The sequence below is a fragment of the Cavia porcellus genome, unplaced genomic scaffold (genome assembly GCF_034190915.1).
Source record: "Cavia porcellus strain 051 isolate PalLab524CR breed Dunkin Hartley unplaced genomic scaffold, mCavPor4.1 scaffold_17, whole genome shotgun sequence".
In the NCBI taxonomy this organism is placed as follows: Eukaryota; Metazoa; Chordata; class Mammalia; order Rodentia; family Caviidae; genus Cavia; species Cavia porcellus.
This window is the reverse complement of record NW_026947500.1, coordinates 20808089-20834723: the sequence shown is the minus strand read 5'-3', so window position 1 is coordinate 20834723 and position 26635 is coordinate 20808089. Positions and strand designations below refer to the sequence as shown.

At 44.7% G+C, this 26635-nt stretch overlaps 1 protein-coding gene and 1 long non-coding RNA gene across 7 annotated transcripts in view; one reads left to right on the top strand and one right to left on the bottom strand.

Moving 5' to 3' along the window:
* Prxl2c (peroxiredoxin like 2C) overlaps positions 1-25894 on the top strand; it is a 31685-nt gene extending 5791 nt beyond the window's left edge. The window contains exons 4-5 of one of the 6 annotated variants that reach the window (XM_063227376.1): positions 9432-9563; positions 12003-14160. In XM_063227376.1, the coding sequence (XP_063083446.1) occupies positions 9432-9563; positions 12003-12130 (260 nt within the window). In that variant the 3' untranslated portion in view covers positions 12131-14160. The other 5 variants (XM_063227377.1, XM_063227379.1, XM_063227381.1 and 2 more) reach the window with 5 other exon arrangements.
* Positions 8582-21963, bottom strand: LOC134470869 (uncharacterized). The gene is made up of 3 exons (XR_010040065.1): positions 21851-21963; positions 19999-20102; positions 8582-8788 (listed from the first exon to the last, which is right to left on the bottom strand). It is a non-coding gene; the product is annotated as an uncharacterized LOC134470869 (long non-coding RNA).
* Positions 25895-26635: the final 741 nt, after the last annotated feature.

Sequence of the window (26635 nt, the reverse complement as noted above, 5' to 3'; positions counted from 1 at the left end):
AGCTAAGTCCCCAGCCCCCAATCACTGTAGCTTTATAATGTAACTTGAAATTTGGGATTGTGATATCTCCTGCTTTGCTCTTAGGGCCCAGAATTGCTTTTGCTATTCTAGGTGTCCTCTAATTTCATATGAATTTAAGTATTGTTTTCTCTAATTCTGTGAAGAGTACTGCTTGTAATTTGATTCAGCTTTGAATAGGGTTGTGTTAGAACTATATATTAGTTTTAAAAATGTAGCCACTTTGAGGGTATGGTTCCCATCCAGGAACAGGGAACATCTTTCCATTTTCTGATGTCTTCAGCCACCTTTTTCAGAGCTCTGTAGGTTTCATTGTAAGGGTCTGTCACTTTCTTAGGTTGATTCCTAAGTTTTTCATCTTCTTGGTGCTACTGTGAATGGCCTTGTTCTTTCTCAGTGAATTCATCACTGCCGTACAGGAATGCTATTGATTTTCATGTGTTGCCTCTGTATGTCAGTCGGTGTTTACTAGAGAAACAGAGATAGCACAAGGTATATAAATGCAGAACTGACAGACTGGCTCACAGTGGCCACCCACAGAGTCGGATGGGAAGAGTGCAGAAAGTCTGTGCACACACTGGAAGCTGAAGGGTTCGGTCTGAGGACTGGTACTCACTGACTGCAGTGTCCCCTTGCGTCTGTGTCAGGAGGCTGATGGCTCCGTGGTGGAGGCTGAGAAGTCTACACTGGCAGCCGGGAGATGACGTCCAAAGTGAAGGCAAAGACTAGAGCTCCTCCAAAAACACAGGAACAGCTTGGTCCTTCCTCATTTCCCTTAGGGTATGGAATTGCTGAGATGATTGTGTTAGGCGTCTCATAATGAAACTTCTCAAGTTGACACAATCAGCCATCATGTTTTGTATCCAGCTACATAGCTAGACTTGGTTATGAACTCTAGCAGTTTTTTGTTGGAATTTTCTGGATCTTCCATGTAAAAGACCATGTCATCTGCAGTTACTAATTAGACTTCTTCCTTTCTTGTATGTATCCCTTTTACTTGTTTCTCTTGCTTCACTCCCTTGGTTGAGGTTTTAGGTACTAAATCAGACAGTGGCAGTGATAGTGAATCTCCTTGTCTTGTTACTGATTTCAGAGGGAAAGCTTTCAGGTTTTTCCTATTTAATATGGTGGTGGCAGTAGGGTGATCATAAATGACTTTTATTAGATTGAGATAAGGTCCTTTCTATTTTCTTCAGGGTTTTTATAAAAAATGCATGTTGGATTTTGTCAAAGGCTTTTTCTTCATCTCTTGAGATGATCATATGATTTTGATCCTTGTTTCTGTTTGTGATGTATTATATTTATTGATTTGTGTGTGCTGAAACATCCTTGTATCCCTAGAATGAAGCCTATTGGGTCATGCTGTATGATCTTTTTGTGATTTCCTGTTTGTCAGAATCTTGTTGAGAATTTCTACATCTGTGTTCATTAAAGAGATTGCATGTGGTTTTTTTTTTTTTTTTTTTTTTTTTTTTTTTTTTTTTTAAGTTGGGTTTTTGTCTGGTTTTGTTATCAAGGTACTACTTGCTTCCAGGAATGACTTTGGGAGTATTCCTTCCCTTTCAGTTTCATTAAAGACTTTGAGGAGTATTGGCATTACTGAAGTTGTAGAAGTCAGCAGTAAATCTGTCAGGTTCTGGGCTTTTCTAAATTGGTAGGGATTTTTATTACTGGTTCATTATCCTTGGCTGTTGGGAGTATTCAGTGTTTTTATGTCTTATTGTTCATTTTGATAATTGATATGTATCTAGTAATCTATCCATTTCTTTTGAGATTTTTTTGGTTTGGTTTGTTTTTTTTATTTTTGTATCAGGAATCAAACTCAGGACCTTGTGCTTGCCAGGCAGGTACTTCTGTCTCTGACCTATGTCCCCAGCCCCTATCTACTTCTTTTGAATTGTGTATTTATGTTTTGAGATAGATTCTTGCTATACAGTTCAGGCTGACCTTGAACTCATTGTGTAGCCCAGGCTGGCCTTGAACTCACAGAAGTCCTCCTACCTCAGTCCCCTGAGTGCTATGATTATAGATATGTGCCATCATGTCTGGGTTGTCCAGTTTACAGGCATTCATAGTATTTATTATGTCTCCTGGGTTTTGGCAGTTCCATTGTGATTTTTTATTTTTCATTTCTAACTGCATTGATATAAGTCTTTTCTTTCCTTTTTATAGTAAGATTGGTTAAGAGTTGGTCTATTTTGTTTATTTGGAAGAACCAGCTCTTAGATTCACTGAGTTGGGGTGTATGCTTACTAAATCCATCCACTGATTGGTTTAGCACTGCTCTAATCCCAGTGGTCTGTATAAGATAAAGCAGAAGATGTCTTGTGCTCTGGGGGAATGATTTGGGGATGACAATGCACAATATATTATTGCCCCCTGATTGATGTGTCTTAAAATTTTGTTCTCCTCCTCTTCTTCTTCCTCCTCCTCCTCATCCACCTCCTCCTCCTTCTCTTCCTCCTGCTCCTCCTCCTCCTCCTCCTCCTCTTCTTCTTCTTCTTCTTCTTCTTCTTCTTCTTCTTCTTCTTCTTCTTCTCTTTTTTTTCACTCTTGGCTAAAATGAATTTTTAAAAAAGGATTAAAGGAGCAGGAAGACAGTGTTAGACTCCTTGTTGCTTTACTGCCTTCCACTACCAGGAACCATTGCCCCTCAGTCATGTGCCACCCTGCCTTGGAGCCAGCTAGTTGTAGACTGAAACTGTTACAAGTGTGAGCTAAATCTTTCCCCCTTTAATTTGGATATCAGATATTTTGTCTTGGCAACGAGAGAAAACTGAGACAGAATTTAGTACCAGGAGTGGGGGTCATTGCTGTGACATTCCCTGGCCAAGTGGCTTAAGAGCCTTATAAAGTAGAACTGGAACACCATAGGTTGTACTATATGAAAGAGTCTGATCAGAGCTCAAGACCCGGAAGTTGATACAAAGCCTGCCAGGTAAAGACCAGGCTCAGGAAGTTTCTGCTGAGAAGAACCGCATTGGTTGTTAGACATCATATGATGGTGTTATCGATTAGCAGAAAGTTTGACTGCATTTTGATTGTGCCAGGACTTTGAGACTAGGATTAAGGGTGGTGGATTCATTAATCTTGCAGAAGAAATTTGAAGGCAGTCTAATGTTAGGGCTGTGGTTATGGCTACTGTGGGAGGCTGTGTTGAGAAGCAAGAGCAAAGAGCCCAACAAAATGGTTTTAAAACATTGTGAGTTTGACCAGAAAAGAAGCTCCAATAAAGCTGTGGACTGCAAAAATAGACTAGAGGAGATCTTGATTGCTGAGAAGGAACAGGCGAATAGAAAAGATGGCCTGAGGGCATCACAAGAAACAGACTCCATTTTGTGGCCTCAAAATTGCAAAGTGAAAGACTTTGCTTTAAGAAGAGAATCCCAGGGCACCGAGTCCCAGAATGGCAGCAACCTAGAGAATTTGTTCCTCAGAATTGGGTTCAGAGTACTCAGCAGACCAGTCATTTGACCTCCACAGCCAAGAGAGAGCCAAGCATGGCTGCTGCTCCTGCCGACAGCCGACTTGGCACCATCCTGAGGTGCTGGTTGTCCATACAAAATGAGCTATGGAGTCAGAAAGGCTTCCATGCAGATTTCAGAAGAAGGCCTGGGAGGCCATGCAGTGTGCCTGTGATAGGGCAGTGTGGGAAACTGTGAGTACGCACCAAAGGTGCAGCTTTGGTGGAGACATCAGAAGCCAGGAATGTGGGTCATCTGAGGAAAACTGCAAAGCGGGAGCAGAGCTGGCCCAAGTGAGAAACCATGGAACTGCAGCCACCAGAAGTGCCATGGAGATAGAGCCACCCAAGCCCTTTGCAGTTGTCTTAGCACAGATTTCCTGGGCTGCACATGGAACTGCAGGACTTTCTGTTTGCCCTGCTGTATTTTGGACTTGCTTTGACCCATTCCTTTGTATCCCCCTATTTGTAACTTTAGAAATGGAAATGTCTGTCTTATGTGATTGAATACTGGAAGTGTTTAACTTGTTTTCATTTGTACGGGGGTTCGCAGTTAAGTTTGCTTTAAATCTGGGAGGTGATTGGGGTTTGAACTTTTCAGAAATGGTGAAAGTGTTAGGGCTTTGGCAACTCTTGGAGATGGACTAAATGCTTTTTGCATAAAGGGATGTGTGCAAGTATTTGGAGGTGAGAGATGGAATGTTAAGGTTTATATCTAGATGTCCCTGCAAAGCCCCATGCAGTCATGGGGGCCAGCCTTTTCAGAGGTGGCCAAATCTAGAGGGTGTGATTTTGATTCCTAGTGCAATGCTGAGATAAGGGTGCTAGGGTTAAGGATGGGTGATTGCTGATCAGTTGCTGATTTGATTGGTGCAATATAAGGCATGGAAAGACACTTGCCCCTTTCTCTCTTGTTGCTTTTATTGTCTTCCACCACTGTTGCTCTCTGCAATGTGCCACCCTGCCTTGGAGCCAACCAATTGTGGGCTAAAACCTCTACAGACTAAATAAACCTTTTCTCCCTTTAACTTTGAGTGTTGGATACGTTGTCTCAGCAGTGAGAGAAAAGTAAGACAATACCACGATTAGCAGTGGAAAAGAATTGTACAGTAATAGCACAGAGTCAACTAAATAAATATGAGTAAAACCTAGTAGTAATAGTACTGAAGGTGCGAGTGTAGGAAAGAAAGAAAAATGAAAAAAGTAAAATTTGACAAATAAAAGGAAGCGGGGCTGGGATTTAGCTCAGTGGCATAAGCTCCTGCCTTGCAAGCAGTCAGTCAGTCGTGAGTTCGATCCCCAGTACCGATAAAAAGGAAAAAGACAAAAAAGAAAGAAAGAAAGAAGGAAAGAGAAAGAAAGAAAGAAAAATAAAAGGAAGGTGAAAAAGAGGAGAGATAGGTGAGACAAAGGATTCTATTAGGAGTAAAGGGAAATTAGTAGAATAAAAGTAGCAGAAAGGGCTGGGCATGGTGACGAACACCTGTAATCCCAACACTTGGGAGGCTGAGGCAGGAGGATCATCTCAAGATCAAAGCAGGCCTGACCTATAAAATGAGTTCAAAGCTAGCCTGAACTACATAGTGAGACCCTATATCAAAAAAGATAAAGGTAGCAGAATAAAGAAAAATCAGCAAAATCAGCAAAGGAGGAAAAAATCCCAGAACAGGACTAGGCATGGTAGCACACACCTATAATCCCAGCACTCAGGAGGTTGAGGCAGAAAGATCATCACAAATTTCAGGCCAATCTAGACTACATAGTGAGTTCAAGGCCAGCCTGGAGTACAAAGAGAAAGCCTTTCTCAAAAAGCAAAAGCCTTTCTCAAAAACCCAAAACCAATGGAGAAAAAAGAAACGAGTCCGAAAACAGTTCTGTTGGGTTTTTGAGTGCGTGGTTTCTTTCCAGGGTCTGCAGTATTGGAGACCATCAGAGACTGCATGGGCAGTGGGCAGGGAGGCACTACTAAGACTGAAGTTCTGCCCAGGTTTTTGCAAGTGTGTGCCCCTCCCCCCATCACCTGCGCATGGTTGACCACTGGTGTCCTCCCTAGCACTCTAGTCACTCTGGGCACTCCCAGCTTCCTTTCCCCTTGTGGAGCTTGTAAACCGTGGACCCAGGCACCTCTGAAAACCACATGCAACCATTTCAGCTTCTCAGCTCAGCTCAGCTCAGCACCCCCGGGCCCTTCCCACCCTGAGCTTCAGCCTCTCAGGGGTTGTGTCTGGCCGTGGCCTCTCACAGCTGTCTCATGGCCATTTCTGTCTCACTCACTGGTGGTTCTGTAGGGGTTCTGTGCCTCCTGCTACACATTAACTGCCCCCCCAAAAGGGCTTCTAGTTACACTCTCAGATAGGACAGACACCGCCCTGGGTTTCTTCTCCAGCTCCAGCCTGCCTTACTTAAGGAGCTGCTTTCCAAGTGAAACCCCACACTGTGTTTGCAGTCTGCAAGGACAGCTCTGGGCTTTTCCTGGGACTCAAGCTGCTGGCCCAGTCTATTATTTCTCCCTGGCACTACCGGCCCTCTCCAGGCCTGCCTTGTGTCAGCCAGGATGGATCCCCTCCCTGGAGGGGATCCCTCGTTTCCTCTGTGTTGTGCTGCATTTCTCCAGCTCCTTCCTGATTCTGGACAGAAGCAAGGACACCTCCAGTGGAGACAGGCGGAATGGGTTGCCCCCGCCCCTCTGCTGGCTGGCCTTTGTAGAGAAAGGAGCACACCCTTTATTAACCCCAACGATGGACTCGTGTGTGCACAGAATCAGTCCCTCTCCCTGTCCCTTTCTCTGTCTTTCTCTAGCACAGGATGTTTTAGCAGTACTGATCTCGAACCTTCTTGGCACACTGGTTGCCTGTGCTGTGACCATCTCCACACATGTGGGAGTCTGTTTCTTTTAAACTGTGAGCTGCCCTTTAGTAACGCCTGTCTTGTCAATTGCCACTGTAAAGCTATGGAATTGCAAATAAAACAAGTAAATTCTAGGGCCAGAGGTTTAGCTCAGCGGCACAAGTGCCAGCTTGGCAAGCGCGAGGTCATGAGTTTGATCCCCGGTACCAAAAAAAGAAAAAAAACTAGGTAAATTCTAAACCAGATGAATGCATGTAATTATGAGGGTTATTTAAATCCTTTAAACTCCTCTAATTTAAATGTTATATTTAAGTAAAATATATATCTGTGTATTTGTAAAATATATATATATATATATATATATATAATTATGTAAGTACTTTATAATCTTACATATGTTATTTGAGGATAAGATGGATTATGTATACTACACATAACTTTATAATTACATCATACTTTTTTTACTTTATATGTTAAAGTGAAATGGAATGACAATGGAAAAGATTAGGTTTTGTTTTGTTTTGTTTTTTTAGTACCAGAGATCAAACTCATGACCTTGTACTTGCCAGGTGGGCAAGTGCTTATGTCACCGAGCTAAGTCCCCAGCCCAGAAGATTAGATTTTCATAAAATACTGTTTTATTTTAAAAGTTCCTTGCTATACTGCATAAAGCATACATCTGTCTTATTTGAAAATTAAGGCACTAAAATACATAATTATAGTCCTAATTGATGATACCATTTTTATAGAGGCAAAAAATAAGCTGTTAAATGGGAGGAACTGATTGGTTTGTACAAATCTAAAACGTTTTACATACAAGGACTGAATTCAAATTGGCAAAATCAGGGCTAGGGAGCATGAGGTCCTGCCTGGTGAGCATGAGGTCACGAGTTCGATCCCTGGTACCAAAAAAATTGTGGCAAAATGAGATTGTGCTTAACAACAAAGACCATTCAGTTCTAGGCCACAGCATCTCTGTTGGTTGAATTTCTAAGATTTCTGGGTTATTAGCTAACCTTTTCAGACATAAGACAGTGATCCAGATTTCTAAGCATTTATTCTAGATACAAAACCCTTTAAAGCAGCAATATTTAATCTGTTAGTCATCTCTCGTAAGTTATAAAGCCTCTGTTTGTTTTGTGGTCAGGTGAATGCCCGCCATATATCAGTGTAAGAAGACGAAGGGCTGGGGAAGGAGGGAAGCAGATTGAGAAACCAAGCAGAGCTGGCGAGGCGGTACGTGCAAGGCAGGGCGAGGGCAACTCTGGCTCAGCGAGACCCCGTCTCAGGAATCAGAACAAACGTAAAAGCCTGGGGAGCTGGCTCAGTGCAAGGGGTTCAGTCCCTGGGTTCAATCCCAAGGGCTGCACATTAAAAAAGAAAAAAAAGGTGGAGGAAAGGAAGGACCATCGCGCTGTGATGCTGTGAGATGAACAGATCAATTGACTCATTTTCTTCCTGGCTCCTGGCCCTTTCCCAAGGCAGGCTTGGAAACCAGAGCTTTTCTCCCCCGGCCTTTTTGTTTCAGAGTGGCTGTGAAGGCGACCTCTGACCTGCCATCCCTGGCAGTCTGTGGTCTGTGCTGGCCGGAAAGAGGTTGTGCACCTGGCAGCTGCACTGGGCCCGCCCCGGGTCACAGGCTCTGTGCCCAGCCACGTTTCCAGGCATCTCTGCTCAATCACGGTTCTGCACAAACGGAGGGGCAAGGTTCTGGCAGGCAAACCCAGAGAGCAGTAGAAACTCTGTCACCTTCCCCTCAGCCTAGGCCCACACATCTTTTCATCTCTACACTTCGTAATGTCCTCATAATAAACTGGGAACATAGCATTTTCCTGCACTCTGAGAGTCACTCAGTGAACCCCAGTTACCCCCCAGGAGGCAGTGGTGGGAATTGGGTACACAGTCTGAGGCTTGTGACTGCCGTCTAAGCAGGAGTAGGGACAGTCTGGACTGAACCCTTGACCCGTGGGACATGACACTGTGTCCATTGAGTTCCAGGACACCCAGTGGTCTAACTACAGAGAAGGGCTCCCTTGCATCTGGGGCCAGAGGTGACACACAGGTCTGTGCCATGTGAATACAGTAGGAGAGACCATAGTGGGAAGCTAAAAGCAAGATGCAGAAGACAGATGACAGAAGAGTTCCTGACAGGGATAATAAAGAGCCTGGTCCTCTGTTCAGAGGGAATGGAAACAGTTACCCGGCACCCAGGAGCAGAAGTAAGGGGAGATACCACGTGGCCTGGGGCATCTGTGTCTGTGACTGACTGTATTGGGAGAAGAGCAGCCAGAGTACTTCCTCGGAGTTTCCGGAAGTCAGCCGGTTCCCTGGGGTACCAGTCCTGCAGGCAGCAGTCCCTGGGCTCAGACACCTTCTGTCCTGTCTTCAAGGCCGCACAGGGAACAGCAGAGTTGCTCCTGGGCAGCCTTCTGTCCAAGTGCAGTCACACACCTTTCCTGCCTGCAAGGCAAGCGGCAGAGGCTGGGCTGTGGGCCACAGAGCAGAGCACTGCCAGGGTTTGGCTGGCATTTAATGGCTTCTTTCACAAGGTACCTTGACAAGGCATGCACCCCCTTTAGCTGGGAAGAGCCTGGAGGGGAGTAGGGGATCACAGCAGGAGCTTCCTTACTTAACACCAAGGGTTCTCCTGCCTCTGTCCCTCCCTCCCTGCCTGCCTGCCTGCCTGCCTTCCTTCTCCCTCCTGTACTCACGCTCACATGCGCCCCCCCCATCTTTAGTTTTCTATGCTACCGTTGGAGCCTAGGGCCTTGTGCACCACAGTCAAGCCCTCTCCAACCCAGCTCTGCACCTGTGCTGTCATTTCACTATGTACTCTGGGCCCAGTGTTTCTGACCAGGCTGTCGGGCAGAGACGTCCTCGCCCCACACTGGCTGCCCAGGGGAAAGAATCATCCAGGCCAAAACGTCAGCAGTGAAAGGTTCAGAAACCAGGCTTGGAAGCATGGAAATTATTTTTAAGTGAAAGGTAGAAAGTAATTTAAGCAGTCACATGAGAGAAAGAATGCTTTATGGACCTACCAACATCTTCTGACCCTCTCGCGGTCAGAAAGGTGCCCACCTAAAGATGGTTCTCCATGTTTTAGGACAGAGTCCCCACGTCAAGTCAAATCTCCTCTCGGGCAGCCTGCAGAGCCTGTGGCGGGCGGTGACCGGCCCTCTCTTTGATTTCCAAGGAGACCCAGCTCAGCAAGGCGGAACCCTCATTTTGGGTCCAGGTGAGCCTCAGAGCCCAGGTTGAGCCAGGCTGTGTTACAGGGCAAGGGCCACATGTTCTCCCCGGAAAGCAGACACCTGTGAAAGCGGGCAGCTTGGCCCAGCAGTCATGGCGGCCTGCTGCTGTTGTGAGAGTCCAGGTAGCCCCATGGGAGAATGCATGTGGTCAGGGTCCCAACAGAGCCAGACGGCCTGCTTGGTGAGAGCAGCGGTGCTTTCATTAAGAATCACCAGAGGCTTTGTATTTTGCACAGCTTTGTGTACTGGTCATTTGGGGCCACCCAAGGTTTCTTTGGCTCCACACTCACAATGTCAAAAGCTGAATCTCCACCATGTTAAATTGTGGGCAGTATCAGAAAGCCTGAATCATTTGTCATAAGCTAATTTCTCTCCTCTTTTAAAATGGTCCACATTGGGAGCTGGGGATTTAGCTCAGTGGCATAAGCGCCTGCCTTGCAAGCAGGTAGTCATGAGTTCAATTCCTGGTACCGATAAAAACGAAAAAGCCAAAAAAAATAAAATAAAATAAAATAAAATGGTCCACATTATGGGCAGGCCTGGAGGCACACACCTGTAATCCCAGCACTCAGGAGGCTGAGGCAGGAGAATAACTGCAAGTTGCAGGCCAGCCTGGGCTACATCATGAGTTCAAGGCCAGTCTGACTACATAACAAGGCTCTTGTCTTGCTGGGGATTTAATTCAGCAGCATAAGAGCCTGCCTTGCAAGCATGAAGTTGTGAGTTTCATTCCCCAATACCAAAAAGAAAAAGAAAAAGACTTGTCTCAAAAACAAAACAAAAAAGCCCATGAAAATAACTAAAATTGCCCACATTAATAAGTATACCTTTTAGGAGTTATAAAACTACCATTTAATAATTGCTATTTATTTATTTTTGTCTTTTTGAGACAAGGTTTCTTTGTGCAGTTCAGGCTGGCCTTGAGCTCACTTTGTAGCCCAGGCTGGTCTTGAACTCGAAATGATTCTCCTGCCTCAGCCTCATGAGTGCTGGGATTACAGGAGTGTATCACCATGCCCAGTTTAATTCCACATTTTTAAAAGGAAGATTTTAATTTTGGCTGAGTACTATCTCACACTTTTTGGTTTTGTGCAGCTGGAACAATAAAGCTTCCTTTCCGTCTCCCTCATGAACTTAAAACCAGTTAATTTAAAAGAAGTCCTTTCGAGCCAGGGGTAGATAGTAGCAGACCATGTGCTTCCTGGGTTTAATCCCAAGCACCAAAAAATCCCAAGCACAAAAAAAAAAGTCCTGTTTTATGAGACTGAGCCTCTTAAATTTGCCCAGAATGTCACTGAGCCATTTGCCAGGGAGGGGGAGAGGGTTGGGAACAGAGGTTAGTTTTGTTTTTTGGGTTTTTGTTTTGTTTTGCGCTTTTTTATCCCCCTTTTTGGGGGCAAGGGGTCTCAGTCGAACTCACGACCTCATGCTTGCCAGGCAGGTGCTGTGCCGCTGAGCCAACTCCCGGCCTGGCGCCTCATGTGCTAGGTGAGAGCTCTGCCCCGAGCTGCCCCGAAGCCCCAGCGGTGCTTTCAGGGTTAATTTCCACTCTCAGACCTGGACAGGTTCCTTTTCCAGCCCCTCACAGTGTCTAAGTCACATGCCCGCACTTCCAGTGATGAGAGAATAAAAGGCACTTGGCGTGAGTCCCCTGTGTGTGACAGCAGGCACACGGGTGGGGACATGGTGCGTCTCCTGCACCGCACCGGGGAAGTATGTCTGCCCTGGCTCTGGGGAAGAGGGAGCACCATGTACTGCATGGGTCTCTGGTGCTCGTGGTCCTGTCCGTTACTCCTTAGCTAATAAGAAGCCGGTTTACAACATAAAGCTGAATCCTGGGGTCCGTCTCCAGAGTGATGCTGGAACTGGGCTACTTTCCTGTGTACATTAGAACAGCGCCAGTTCCAAGTACAAGAAAGTAAACGAAACCTAGACGAGGAAGTCTGATTTCTTTCAGCAGAGGACGGGATTGTGGACTTCTAAGCATGTGGTAACTGATTACCGTTACGCCTTAATTGGGAACTCTTCGGCGCTGTGCCTATAAAGCAGCCTGTTAACTCAGTATTTGGGAGTATATTCTGAAATGTTTCATTATATATATTTAATCCTGTTCTCTACCTGACAGAACATTTTATTTAACTATATTTAATAAAATCTAACAAAGTTATAATTTTTAAGACTCTTTCCTTTTGGTTCTCATTAAACATTAAGTATCATTTTTATTTAATCATAACCCTTGTCATGCTCTATTGCCATAATTAAAAATTATTGTAGCATTATAGAGAATATAATGTACCCCAGGTAGTTAATTTTCCCCTGTAGCTAATTAAAAGGTGAAAAGCATCCGATTGTAGTAAGCCATAAAACTCCTAAATAATACTTAAACCAACAGGCCTCAGCCCGTGGTTCTTATTCTCTTCTAGGGAACAGTATCCACTTTATACATCGCGACAGGAACAGGTTGGATCACAAACCCATAAACTCTGTGTTACAGCTCGTAGGCATTCCCCACGTGGACTTCACAAGCGGACCCTCAGTTATCCATGTGTAACCACCTGCTGGCCCTGCCCCTCCCAGCTGGCCACAGAGATGGGCTGAGTCCCAGTTGGGAGGTGCGCAGGGTGATGGGGCTCAGCCTGCCTTGAAGAGGGCTAAGGACACAAAGCATCCGTGCCCGTTGATTGCTAGCTGAGAGGCATCTTTACCCAAAATGAGAGACATATTTAAACTTCCACCACCTCTAAGATAACTACATACAAATATACAAATGAAAACATTAAAGGTCATTAAATTCTGAGTAGCATTAATAAAGGTGTTCTGGGGAATTCAGACATATAAACAGAAAGCAGGCACAGTGATTCTTCTGCCTGTGGTCCGGGCTGCTTGGGGGGCTGATACGGAAAAATCTCAAGGGAACCCAGGAGTCTGAGGCCAGCCTGTGCAACAGTGAGAGCCCATTTCAGAAACATTTTCAGTACATATTGACGGAATATACAGAGGGAAAGGAAAGAACTAAACACTGCTTAATTCAATAAAAAAAAAAAGTGTCTCAGGTGGCTGTGGGGGCACACACTTGCAACCCAGCACTCAGCAGGCTGATTGGAAGTTTCAACGCCAGCCTGCACTACCAAGTCAGATCTTGTTGCAAAACAGAAAACAATTACGTCAAATTGTAATCAGTGGGGGCTGGGGATTTAGCTCAGCAGCATAAGCACCTGCCTTGCAAGCAGGCGGTCATGAGTTCGATCCCTGGTACCGTTAAAAAGTTAAAAAAAAAAAAATTGTAGTCAGTGTAACCATCTTATACCATGTATATAAACACTAGAAAATAAACACTAGAATATTGCCAGTAAGGTGCATGTCTGTATGGGATGATTACAGGTGGTGTTGTTGGCCAGACTTCTCTGTATTTTTTATTCTCTAATGAGTGTAACTGATTATCTTTGGCCAGGAAAGATCTTTAAACATTCTAGGATGAGCATCTGCCTGCACAAAACCTCTGCAGAGATGCGCATTGTGTAGAACCACATGTTCCTATCCTAATACAGCCCAAAAACCAAAGAACCTGGTCACCGTGTGCCTGCTACCCATCCCCCTAGGTATTTTTGGTGGGGAGAAGGAGATTAAGAGAAATACTTGCTATATTCCCAGCTCCTGCTTCGGACTTTTAAAATATGTTCAGTGTAGTGTTGCATGCCTGTCATCCCAGCACCTAGAGAAGCTAAGGCAGGAGGAGTACAGTTTGAGCCCAGCCTGGGCAATTTAGCCACGTAATGAGACCCTGTCTCAAAATTTTACAGTGGTTAGAGATATGTAGCTCAGTGCAAAGGCCCGGGATTCAGTCACTAATACCACAAAAACAAGTATTTAAAGTCCAGCAAGGTCTGGAGCATCCCTTGCACTATATTTAAAACAGAAAAAATTACATGGCTGGGGATATAGCTCAGTTTAGCACAAGGCCTTAGGTTCAGTTCCTGGTACCAGAAAAGGGAGAACAAAAAATGATAAATTAGGGCTGGGGATTTAGCTCAGCGGCATAAGTGCCTGCCTTGCAAGCAGGCAGTCGTGAGTTCGATCCCTGGTACTGATAAAAATGAAAAAAAGACAAAAAAAAAAAATGATAAATTGTCATGCTTTTAGAAAGGAAATTTTGGCCAGGGATTTAGCTCAGGGGTGTAAGCACCTAATGGCTGGCACAAGGTTGTGAGTTTGATTCCTGGTACAAAAAAAAAAATTTATCTGTAAGAATTGTTTCAGTTTTTGAGACTTTGAAACTTAAATGTATGCTGTCCCTAGACAACTTATTTCTCACGCCTAAAGTGCTCTTATCTAGATGTCTGTTATCTTATTTTCTGCAGCCTTAATGTGTTTGTTGGGAAGTGTCTTAGAAAACTGAGAAAGTACAGCAAAATCAAAATTGGTCATTACTGGCAAACATAATACTTCTTTGAATGTATAATACTTTTGTATAAAGCATGCGGTCACAAAATATGTATTTAATGTATCCCGATATTTTAATGTATTTCATACCTGTACACATGAACAATCCAGTTTTTAATAAACTTTCTCATAAATTTTAAATTATTTTGTGCAATTTTTTAATAAAGGCTGATGATGGAGATCCCTTTGCTTTTAGACTTATAATTGCTGAATCAAGCTTATAGTAAAATGTATGTACATATTGACCTACACCACTGAGCCCCAGAATTTGAGACCACTCTGGACAATATAGTGAGACTGCAAAAAAGCAAAGCAAGAAGGGTCAGAAGCCAGAGGGTGGCAAGTTGCATGTTTTCAGCCACAGGGACCCCCCCCCCAAAAAAAAAAGAATTGATTCTCCTGTTCCTGTTTGAGGGACTGGAGCTGTAGCTTTGTGGTACAGCGCTTGCCTAGAGTGCATGAGCCCCTGGGTCCCAGGCACACTGTCACCAAAGTGTTTCTTTTTAAAATTTAAAAATCAAATACTCTAGTTTTTGTTCTGTGAGAAAATTCATGATGAGTTAGTACCCTGCAAGTGTTTGTTCACATTACCATCCGCCACGGGCGCCGAGGTGGTAACAGTGACCATAGGAAACCTCGAAACACTTTCTAAACAAGCACCACCATGTGCGTCAGAATTAATGGCTGTTTTCAAGCCAGGTGAGACGGTTCATGCCTGTGATCCCAGCATCTGGGAGGCTGAATGAGGAGGATCACTGGGAGTTCGAGGCCAGCCTGGGCTACATGCAACACCCTGTTTCTGAAAAATAAACAACAGCAAAAGAATAGTTGCTTTAAGATGAGAGGTCCAGAGCTGGGCATGAAGCTCTGTGGTTCAGTGCTTGTCTCGTATGTGCAAGGCCCCAGCCCTGCAGACAAAAAAGGAAGATGAATGTTCCAGAAGATGGTTAAAGATCTTCAGTTTCAGACAGTATACACACATATTCTGCAAAGAATAGTTTTTCTTTTAAAGAGCTTGTAAATTCCATTCATTTTAAAGTCCAAGTTTTCTGACGTGCATATTAAAGCAAAGTAGTACCTATTCCTGTCCTAGCTTTGGTTAGCAGGAAACTTTGGAGGCAGGGATGCCCTTTTTATGTCAAGATCATCAGGAGCTTGAAATAGAAAACCAGATAACTCTGCTCCTAAAAGAGCTAGCAAGCCCTAATTTTCCATCCGGTTTAGAGTCTCAACAAAACCTCGGGAACTTCATTCTTTCAGAAGTGGAACAGCAGGCCAGGCATAGTGGGCCTCACAGGGAACCCTGCTCACTCAGAAGGCCGAGGCAGGATAACTTAGGGAAACCCTGTCTCATAAAATGTGCTGGGGGCACAGCTCAGCACCCTGGATTCAATCCCCTGTACAGGAAAAAAATTTTTCTTCGATGTATATTTTTGAATGGTATGTGAAAACTAACTTTTGAAACTTAGCTGATGATACGGTTGAGAATAAACCGCAGATAGTGGTGCACGCCTGTAATCCCAGCATTCGGGAGGCTGAGGCAGGAGGGTCACTACGAGGTCAAGGCCTGTCTGGGCTACACAGTGAGTTTAAGTTCAGGCTAAACAACATAGTGAGACACTGTCTCGAGGAAGAAAAAAAAGAAAAGGAAACCTTACAAATAAGAAGGCATTGAGTTAGCTCTTCAGGAAGAAACAGACAGATCACTGACAGCTCAAAAAGAATCAAAATTTAAAAAAAAAAAAAAAAAAAAAAAAGAATCAAAATTAATTACTCAGTACCGTTCATTTCAGGATGTGATGGGAAGAATGTTTTGATGGAGCTGTTTTTAACAGGAAGGACGTCAATTCTGCACGAGAAAGCAAAGAAATAGAAACAGGAAAGGGATAAAATGACCTGTGGTTTTACAAAGTCAAAAGCATCCACAGGCAATTCTTTCCCTTGGTTTATCAGTTGTCTAAGTTCATGGGAACTGAGCCCAGTAGGAAGAGAAAAGTTATCTTCTTAACGTGAAAAAATGTACAAATTTGCTTTATAAATTCTCATGGATAGGGGCTGGGGATTTAGCTCAGCGGCATAAGCGCCTGCCTTGCAAGCGGCAGTTGTGAGTTCGATCCCTGGTACCTATAAAAACGAAAAAGACAAAAAAAAAAAAAAATTCTCATGGAGTATCATCAGTAATCATTTTACTAATTATCAGCTGAAGTCTGTGGAACCAAGTTTCTCCAGCCACAGAATCATATTATAGATTTGCTACTCTCAGAGGATTTTATAGTTTCTCCTACTCATTTTTTGTTTGTTGGTTGGTTCCTTTTTTTCTTTTTTCTTTTTTTTTTTTTTTTTTTTTTGGTATGGGTGATCAAACTCACAACTTTGTGCTTGCTAGCCAGGCAGGTGCTTGTGCCACTGAGCTAAATCTTTGGCCTCTTTTTTTTAAATTTAAAGCCAACACCATTAGGATTGTTACATATTATGTGTATCTCAGATTATCAATAAATGTGTCTCGTTATTGTGCCAGTGGAAATTAAGAATTGGAAAGACATGGAAAACTGATACGAGAGTAGAAATTGTGGTAGCTATTATGGATTAGAATCAAAGATGACAGTACTTGTGCAGTGCTTCAAAAGCAGTGTGTTAATGTAAATTCAGACCCTCAAATACCAATGGTGGGGGGCACTAAAGTTTAAAGGGCAGTGTGCTCCGATTTATTTTATTTATTTACATTTGCAGTGCTGGGGATCAAACCAGTACCACCCAGCTACATCCCCACCCCACTCCACTTTGTTACATTTTGAAACACGGTTGCCCTAGATTTCCCATGCAGAACTTAAATTTTTGATCCTCCTGCCTCAGCCTCCCTTGGTACAGGGATATAGGCATGTGCTTAAAGTGTTGCACTTTTAAGAAATTTTAAAGCAGCAAAATCCATAATTTAAAAACACAGGGATGCAGTTCAGTGGTCAAATATTCCTGCAGTGTAGGTGCGGAAAGTTAAGAAGACAGAAAAAATAAAGCTAACTGTTGTATAAATAGAAGGCCAGAAAGCCAAAGCAGGCTAATAAGCAGGCGCCTTCTGCCTAGAGGGTGCCAGGGCTTGGAGAGGTGGGAGGAGGAGCTTCTTCCTTTCCCGGAGTGCTGGAAGACAGACCTGAGAGGCGACCCCAGCTCCAAATAGCAGCCGCCAAGCACCCACCTTTCTGCAGCCCAGGGGCCCAGGAAGAGCTGCAGAAGAAAGGCGCCACTATGGTGCTTCGCGTGCCCCGGCCCAAAGACAGCCCTGGGAATCTGGAGGACCAGGACACAAGAGTCGCACCAGATGCAGCAGCTAAATGGTAGCGTCCTGCGCCAGTGCCTGTGTCCGCGATAGAGAGGAGGCGCGGGTCCCCCGGCTCTGCCTACCATGCTTTTGTGCTGCCAGCAAAACTGGATCATCTCAGCTGAGCCCTGCTGAGCGCTGCTAAATGTAATTTCTCTTCATCATAAAATAGACAGCCCTGCGGCAAAGCTGATGAAAGAGGAGCGAGAGAAGGCTTCGAGGAATGATCAGTTAGGAAACTGAAGACTTCTCAGCAATTACCTACCTGGGAAGAGCACATTCCAACAATCCTAGGCGAAGAATTTTTTTCTTTTCTTAGACAGGGGCTCGCTGTGTTGCCCAGACTGGCCCTGAACTCAATCATGTAACCCAGGCTGGCCCTAAACTCACTGTGATCCTCCTGCCTTGGCCTCCCAAGTGCTAGGAATACAGATGTGCACCACTACACCTAGCTATGCTAATAAATTTGAAAATTTAGATAAGATCAATATATTTTATTTTAAAAGCAACTTTCAAAATCTTAAGGAATAGAATAGATAGCTATATCCTCACCATTTTAAAAATTGAGTTTATCTGTCTTTTTTTTTTAAGTACCAGGAATCAAACTCATGACCTAGGGGGCTGGGGATTTAGCTCAGCGGCATAAGCACCTGCCTTGCAAGGAGTGCTCATGAGTTCGATCCCTGGTACCGATAAAAAAAACATGACCTAGCGCTTGCCAGGCAGGTGCTTCTGCCTGCTAAACTAAATCCCCAGCCCCCTTTTAAAATTGAATTGGAGCTTGAGAATTGTGTCATAAGCACTAGGGCCTGGGCGTGATGGGATTACATACCTGTAATCCCAGCACTTGGGAGGCTGAGGCAGGAAAATGACCCAAGAATTGGAAACTGGCCTGGGCTACATAGTTCAAGACCAGTCCGAACTATACAGTAAGACCCTGTCTCAAAAAAAAGAGAGAACACTAAATCAGGAGGGTTTTACACAAGAGTGCTACCAAATTTCCAAAAGATACTTCCAACTATATATAAACTGTGAAAATAAACCAGGCACGGTGGCACACACTTGTAATCCCAGTACTCGGGAGGCTGAGGCAGGAGGATCGTTGTGAGTTCAAGACCAGCCTGGGCTACAAAGTGAGCTCAAGGCCAGCCTGAACTGCATAATGAGACCCTGTCTCAAAAGACCAAAAAGAGTACATCAGGACTTCTCAAATCAGTTGTTTTAAACTAACACAAGCAAAAGGCTAAGAGCAAGAAAGCTTCCACTCTGCATGGTTAGGAGGGGCAGGGCCCAGGATCCGCTCATCCCTCAGCGAGCCTCAATGCTGGGGTTTGCAGGACCACTTGAGGTTGGAGCATCCAACAGAAGAACTGCAGAACTCAGAGCAGTTACGCTAGCAATTACAGCCTATCTTAGGGGAAAGGTTAAAATAAACAGGCCTTTCAGAAATCCTTAAAAGATTAAAAATGAGCCAAAGGACAAAGCAGGGCAGAATCCAGATAGGGCCAGATGCAGAGGCACCATGGTCCCTGCCCTGAGGTCAGGACAGCATTCCTTTCCCAGCCAAGAAGTGTGGTGACACAGGTCATGCACATCCCTAAAGCAGAAGGCTGAAACCTGAAATTCTGGGCTCTGCCTGATGGGACTCCCTGGGGAGAATTCCAGCCCTGTCCGGTTCAAACACAGGCAGACTGAAGACCTGTAACATAACCTCTGGCTCTGGGTGTTAGGTGCCCCATAAGCTTGAGCCCTGTTCCCAACCTGTCTCCTTATCTGCCTGCCAATATTTCAAAATCTGGGGGGAAAAATCTGAAATCCACAATCCTGCTGGTCTCAAGAGTTTTGGACGGAGTGTACTGGTGGGGTATCGTCAGCCAGGTCACTGTCCCCAGGCCTTGGTGTCTATGCTCCTTTGGGGGCTCCATGGCCTGCACTGATGTGGCTGACCTGGCTTAGCAGGGTCCATGACACTAGGTGACCAAAAGCTGCCACTGTGCATTATGCCACCAGTCATACAGCTGGTCTGTCTGGCATCAAACCCCCGAGCAAACAAATGCCTTTCCAGGGTCTGAGGATACAGCTCAGTGGTGCAGTGTCTACTTGGCAAGTACGAGGTCCTGAGTTCAGTGCCTGGTATACACACACACACACACACACACACACACACACACACATACAAGATGCCTCTCCAAAAGGAGAAGCTCCAAGGCTCAGAGACCAATTATCTCTGAGAAGTTGGGTGAGGTCAAATTACTTACTATACAACCCCCAATTCATAGTTTAAAAAACAAAAAAGAAACAACAACAACAGTAAATCAACCTCTCCTGCTGGGTAGGATGGATGATACACTCATAATCCTAGCATTGGGGAAGCTGAGGCAGGATAGTTGCTCCAAGTTCAAGGCCAACCTGGTCTATATAGCAAGGCTCTGTCTCAAAAAATAAAACAAAGAAGAAAAAAGAAAACAACAACAAAAAACTTTCCAATGTTGGGTAAAAGAATAACTTCAATAAATAAAAACAAAGTGAGATGCTAGTCTATATTCATGAATCTGGCCATAACCAAAAGCATGACAGTAATGCATATGGAAGGTGGAGAGCCCAGGGGACCCCAATGTGACACCTGCAGATACAATCCGGAGATGAGAGCACTCTTGCCATACCTGGTCACACACAGCTCCAGAGTCGTCCTAAATGAGCCAGCCACGTCACTCAGGGCTGGACATTCGCCTGGCATTCATGATGGCCCCGAGTTCAATTGCCAACACTGCAAAATAAATAAAATACAAACCAGATGAATTGTGGAAGAATGTCAACAGTGACACTGCTTATCATAGTTACAAACTGGAGCTACCCACCGCCAGAACAGTGGGGAGCAAACTGCAATGCATATCAGCAGTTAAGTCAAATATACACCAATGGAAACAACCACAGAGGCTGAACCTCAATCATGATCCCCCCAAAAAATTTACTACAACATTTATGTAAAGTCCATGTTATTTGTATAGTTTTAAAAAATATGAATTGAAGGGGCTGGGAATTTAGCTCAGCGGCATAAGTGCCTGCCTTGTAAGCAGGCAGTCGTGAGTGCGATCCCCGGTACCGGTAAAAACAAAAAAGACACACACCAAAAAAATTATGAATTGGTCAGGCATCTCTACATATATACTGCAGGGGGTTATTTAGTTTTGTTCTTGCTTTTTTAAACAAGGTCTTTCTATGTAGTCCAGGCTGGCCTTGAACTCATGGTGATCCTCCTGCCTCAGCCTTTGCAGTGTTGGGGTTACAGGCATGCACTAGCATACCTGGCTTGTGCTATGGGTTTAAAGAAATGAAAGGTAATGATCCTAGCAAACTCAGGGACTCAGTGTTTCTTCCTAGGCAAAGGTGTGTGTGATCAGGGTAGTATAGGCCAGCCACAGGCTTTGGCTCAGCTGGCAGCATTTCACATAAATGGAAGCAGTGGGTATATGGGTGTTATGATTTATATCTCGATGTCCTCTCAGAGCCTCATGTGCTTCTAAGGTGGGGCCTTTGAAAGTGACTGGATCATGGGTGTGTGCTATTAGATTAAACGTGCAAAAACTAAATTAGTCCACTGATGGGTTTTGGTTGTGGGTGATGGGAAGGCCCACCCTGGGTGTGGGTGGCACATCCAAAAGGCTTGTAGCATGGATGGATAAAAGGGAAAGGAAGGTTTGTTGCTTGCTGTTTCCTGTCTGCTCTGCCATGGACTGTTCATCCTCTATGATGCCCCTCTGCCATGCCCCTGTGCCATGCTACTCTGCTTCAGAGCCAGCTGGCTATGGACTGAAACCTCTACAAACTTGAGCCAAAATAAACCTTTCCTCCTTTAACTTGGGAGTGTCAGGTATTTTGTGCCAGTGACAAGTAACTAAGAGAATGAGTACCTCTTGTGTCATCTTCGTATCTTTTATTCTTAGATGGTGTACGGTACTTTTGAAAATTAGGTGTATATGTCATGTATGTGTTCACATCTATGTATACGTTTGTGTCTCTGTGTGGATGTGTCTGTATGCATCACAAAACCAGTACTACAGCATGTTTTATCTTGGTGCTTGGAGTCAAACCCAGGGCTGGCCTGTACATGCAAGGCAAGCTCTACTGCTGAGCCACATCCCCAGCCCTACAGCATGTGTTCAAGTCGTAATAAGTGGTTCATGTCTTACTTTTTGAGAATCTATAGTTCTACTAGGCTGTATGTCCCTTCCCACCTAGAAAGACCCAGTGGCATCCTTGTAGGGATCTGCTGTCTTGGGGGTGACAGGGTCTGGATAATCAGGGGAAAGGGGGTTCTCAGTGCCATTACGTTCTAGGTACATGAGAGATTTAAAGAAGAGATACAGCAGAATATCAGCCTTTAATCACTTAGCACATACTTGGAGGGGATTGGAAGAAAAATCAAAGTAGCTAACAACAAAGGAGGAGAATAAAGTGCAAAAAGCTCTTTACATGGTGCAGTCTGGCTCGGGGTACAGTAAGTCCTCTACTCACACACGAGTTCCGTTAAAGGAGAATTGTTCCTAAGTCCGACTCTTCATAAACCAACAGAGTGAGCCTTGTTAGTACAGCCGTGAATGTTCCTCAGCTGGAAACACACTGTGGCTGGAAGAGAGTCACAGAGGGTCAGGGTCACTGGAGGGTTTGCATAGGAAGGAGCTTTGCATCTGAAGCTTTAAAAGCAGCTCACAGAGATCCAGATGAATTAACCTTAATCATCAAGATGAGGTATTTGATCACAGCTCTGTGCAAGTAAAACTTGTTTTTAGAAAATTATTTTAAATATTATGCCAATTTCCTTAGATACTATTTAAAAAATAGTTAAGTATCAGAATCTTTTTAAGGTTTCTCTAGAAATCCTTGTTATCCACTATTATTTAATGTCACTTGTATTTCCTGCCTTAATGTAAATAAATAATAGTTTCATATTTCCAGTGGAGACGCACCATGACTTGGATGCCAGCATTCATACCTCTTTTTGCATAAGCCAGTAGGTTTCCCAGTGCAAGGTTCTAGACTGAAAGACCAGATTTTCATATTTTGTTGTTCTTATCTGTGTTAGCAAGTATGGAAACTTTCTGTGAATTAATTCTGTTTGCCACCCAAGAGGAAAACCAAGCAAAACCAAATACCTTCAAAAATATATTGAGAACCAACCTGGCATGGTGGTGCACACCTGTAATCGCAGCACTTGGGAGGCTGAGGCAGGAGGGTTGCTGCAAGTTTCAGGCCATTCTGGGCTACATGATGAGTTCAAGGCCAGCCTGAACTACATAGTAAGACACTATCTCAAAAAAAAAAAAAATTGAGAAAGGCTGGTGATGTAGCTCAGCAGCATATGAATAAACTACATATGGATATATAAAAAACTGCAAATGTTGTTTATAAAGAAGGTACCTGGGTAATGCAGGGATATTAATGGGATAATTCTTTATATTTCTGTATATTTCCTCATACTCTCTAAAATTTGAACTATGTGCATATGTTACCTATTAAATACAATTACTTTTGGGGGAGGTTGGTCTTTTTTGTTTTTATCGATACCAGGGATCGAACTCACGACTGCCTGCTTGCAAGGCAGACGTTTATGCCACTGAGCTAAATCCCCAGCCCCATGGGTTTTGTTTATTTGAGACAAGGTTTCACTACGTAGTTTAGGCTGGACTTGAACGCACTACATAGTCCAGGCTAGCTTTAAATTTGTGGCAAGCCTCCTGCCTCAGCCTCCCAAGTACTGGGAGGATGTGCCACCAGGACTGGCCTTAGTTATCTTTAAAAGTAATAAAAACCCTAAATTGTCATGCAGTACAAACCTCTCTATATTATTTGGTAGTATTTATAGTTCTCATATTATCCACAAGAGTAGTGTTCTCCAGAAAATAGGCTCAATCATGCAGGTGTTGGGGAAAATATAAATCAAAACCATGAGGGCCAGTGATTAGCTTAGCAGTAAGGAGCTCACCTAATATGTTCAAGACCCTGAGTTCATCCCTGGCACCTCAAAAAACAAAACAGCAACAGAGGTTACTTTTGTGCCATCTGAAAGGGAGGAAGAAGGGGCTGCCTGGGCATGTTCAGGGTGGGCACCAGAAGGGCGAGCTCACCCGTGTACTAATGTTCAAATAGTCACAGGAAGAAGTGGGAATCAGACACACAGCAGAGGCGGCTTGGGGACCTGGGAAGAGGCCGAGCAGGAAGAAAGCTGGCGTGGACAGGAGTGTGGCACTGCAGGGAGCTCAGACTTCCAGGGCAGAAGGAAGGGTAGGGGCAGCCCCCTGAGGAGTGGGCGTAGGCTGGCAGACTGCCAAAATAAACCTGTCCGACCTGGAAAGCCAGTCCAAGGTCTCTGAGCTGCCAGTGCTGCCAGTTACTCCCAATATATGTTACCTCGGTCTTCTGCCACCTGCAGCTGGCTGGTACACCTGCCTGGACCGAAAAATGCCTCCTCTGCCTTTGATTGGCCCCTGTCAGCTACCACCATCCCCCACCTCCACCCCCACTCCCACAATTGACCTGGACTCAACCTCCCAGAGGTTCAAAAACTTCCCTTTAAAAAGCACTTCTGAGGCCGGGCGTGGTGGCTCACGCCTGTAATCGCAGCACTCGGGAGGCTGAGGCAAGAGAATCATTGCGAGTTCGAGACCAGCCTGGGCTACAAAGTGAGCTCAAAGCCAGCCTGAACTGCATAGTGAGACCCTGTCTCAAAAAGACAAAAAATAAAATAAAATAAAAAGCGCTTCTGGTTAATGATACTTCCAAGCTGCCTGCTGGAAAGACACAAGACACAAAAGCTCTGCTGAAATATGTGGCAGGAACTGGTTACCAAAACAACAACAACAAAAAAAAACTACAAATTTCTTGGAGCTGCCAGCTTCTATGAAATCTGGATCCTGGAGTTCAAAAACAATGATGTTTACTCAGACTGTCAACCCTAGAGTGCCCAGTGGCCTAACTGTGCAAATACTTGGGTCCAGTGGCTAACAGCTGCTTCCCCCCGTCCCCTCTATGCTCTAACAGCCACTGTCTTTCTGATCAAGAAAGCTGACAACTCACCTTAAACCAAGACCCAGCTGTCCAGGTGCCACATCCACATGCTGCACTGGGGTAAACTGTTCTAAAAAACAGACCACCAGCCCCACTGCCGCCGCCAATGCTGAGTGTACCCTCTTCCCAGATGGAAGTAGCTCTGTGAGGAATGAAGTCTGAAGGGCTAGATATGCTGTGGTCACCTTGGACAAAGCTATTCTGGCCAAAACTCTCCTGCAGGGGTGATCTGCAGCAAAGCGCTGCCTGCTGCTGTGTGGAAACCTCCACCAATGACACAAAATAATCCAGTCCAACGGCCTAAGTCCCCTCTGGGGATCAGATTGACTGGAACATCCACCCCAGCCACCAGACCCCACCATATGTCCTGCAAGCTCAAGCCACTGCACTGGCACCTGTTCCCCTGCAGCCAGCGCGGGCTTCAGCGTCTGCACCACCAGCCCTGACCTCTTATTCTCTCCCTGAACTGCGAAGACAATAAAAGTTTGTAGAGTGCTGCTGTAAAAAATCACCCCTGAATATGGCCTAGCCCTGATCCCTGGCCATGGCAAAGGGCCTGTGTCTGCAGCAGAGGTGACTCAAAAACCAGGTTAAATAAAAGCCACATACAGCACTCAGGCCAGGAAAAGTTTAAAAACAGCTCATAACTCACATGTATATAATCCTGGTGCATAGTAACTACCTCTGCAAGTTTCAGAAATCCAGCCCTAGGTTCACTGAGAAATCTACCTGGACAGCTCCTCTGAGGTGCACTTAAGAGACCTGCTCTGGTCCTTCTGGATGCTGAGCAGCTGAAGCCTGAGGACATCGGTTCCCCCCAATTCCTGTGTCTTTTCAGGCTACACACCCCAGTTCTTGCTTCCACTCCCCTGCTAGCTGTGGTTTTTGCCTCAAACTCTATGGATGGTTGCTCCAAGAGAATAGAACAATGAAACACTTGACCAAAATTTGCTCTGAGATCACATTTACTCCCTCACTGCCTTGCCAGGGTAATGTTACAGAACAGACAGGCCTAAATTATATCTCTTTCTAAAAACAATTTAAGAAAAAACTGTGTAATAAGGTAATCTTGGGGAGCTTGGCTCGGGCCCAGCCTGGGATCACTGACAACCCTAACTAAGGTCACTGCTTCTGGTTAAGCCTTGTCTCAGAAGACCAGGTGTAATATGCCCAGCAAAGATTTGCTGAGAAAACTAAAAGGAGTAGGGGAGGGAATGTAACATGAAATGTACCCCGGACAGTATTCTTCAGCTTCTTAATTGCCCAAGTGATAGCTCCTGCTCCAGTTCCAGTTGCTTCTGTTTCTTAGAAACGGCTGGTCACTATGATACACATTGTGTAAACCAGCCCTGAACTGAACAGCCATTCTCCCACTGTGCTTCCTGCTTGCTCATCCCATATAAGCCCGAGACCACCAGAGATGAGGGCCCAATATTTTGGAAATAGTCCCAATCAGTGCCTGTCAATGCAAATAAACAAATACACCTGCCTCCATGTCCTGGGTGTTGTTTGGGTGTTTTTGCTTGCTGCTGCACCCTACTCAAATCTGGGACAAGTTGAGCATCCCAAAACATAAATGACAGTAAGGGATGGTAATCTATTGTGCAGAACAGTAATTAAGTAATCCTTAATCTTTCCACCTGTCCACCTACATACGTATCTACCTACATAAAAGAAGAGAGACAGCTCTTCTTTTCACAGAATAATGTAGAAAAGAGTCAGAAAGATACCACAGTTCTCACTCATAGCAACAACTGACTCTGAATCGTCGTGTACCAAATCAGTGTGCCATTGCTTATGGTCCTAAAATGTCTTCCCACAAATGATTCATTTCAAAGAGAAAAATGGTAGTTTGGCAGAGGCTGCACCTGGCAGACCCTGCATGGAGAGCCGCAGCTCACGGTTAATGAATCGCCCACAACAGAATCAATGCCAGCGTGGGCCTGGCAGGCTAATACACAGGGCTGTTCTGTGGCAGCCCACATCCCAAGGCTGGTCCTGGGGAACTTCAGGACTGCTTCCCAGAATAAGGGGGAAAACATCTTTAGGACATTTAGTGAGACATGAAGAAAGACTAAGTCATACTGTAGTGATGTGTTTTCTGAGTGTGTATGTGTGTGGGGGGGGGGGCTAACTGGGGATTGAACACAGTTCATGCTAAGCTACATCCCTAGCCCTTTTTGTTTTTTATTTTAGAGGGTCTTATGTCTTCCATTGGCCAGGTGGAGCTCAGAC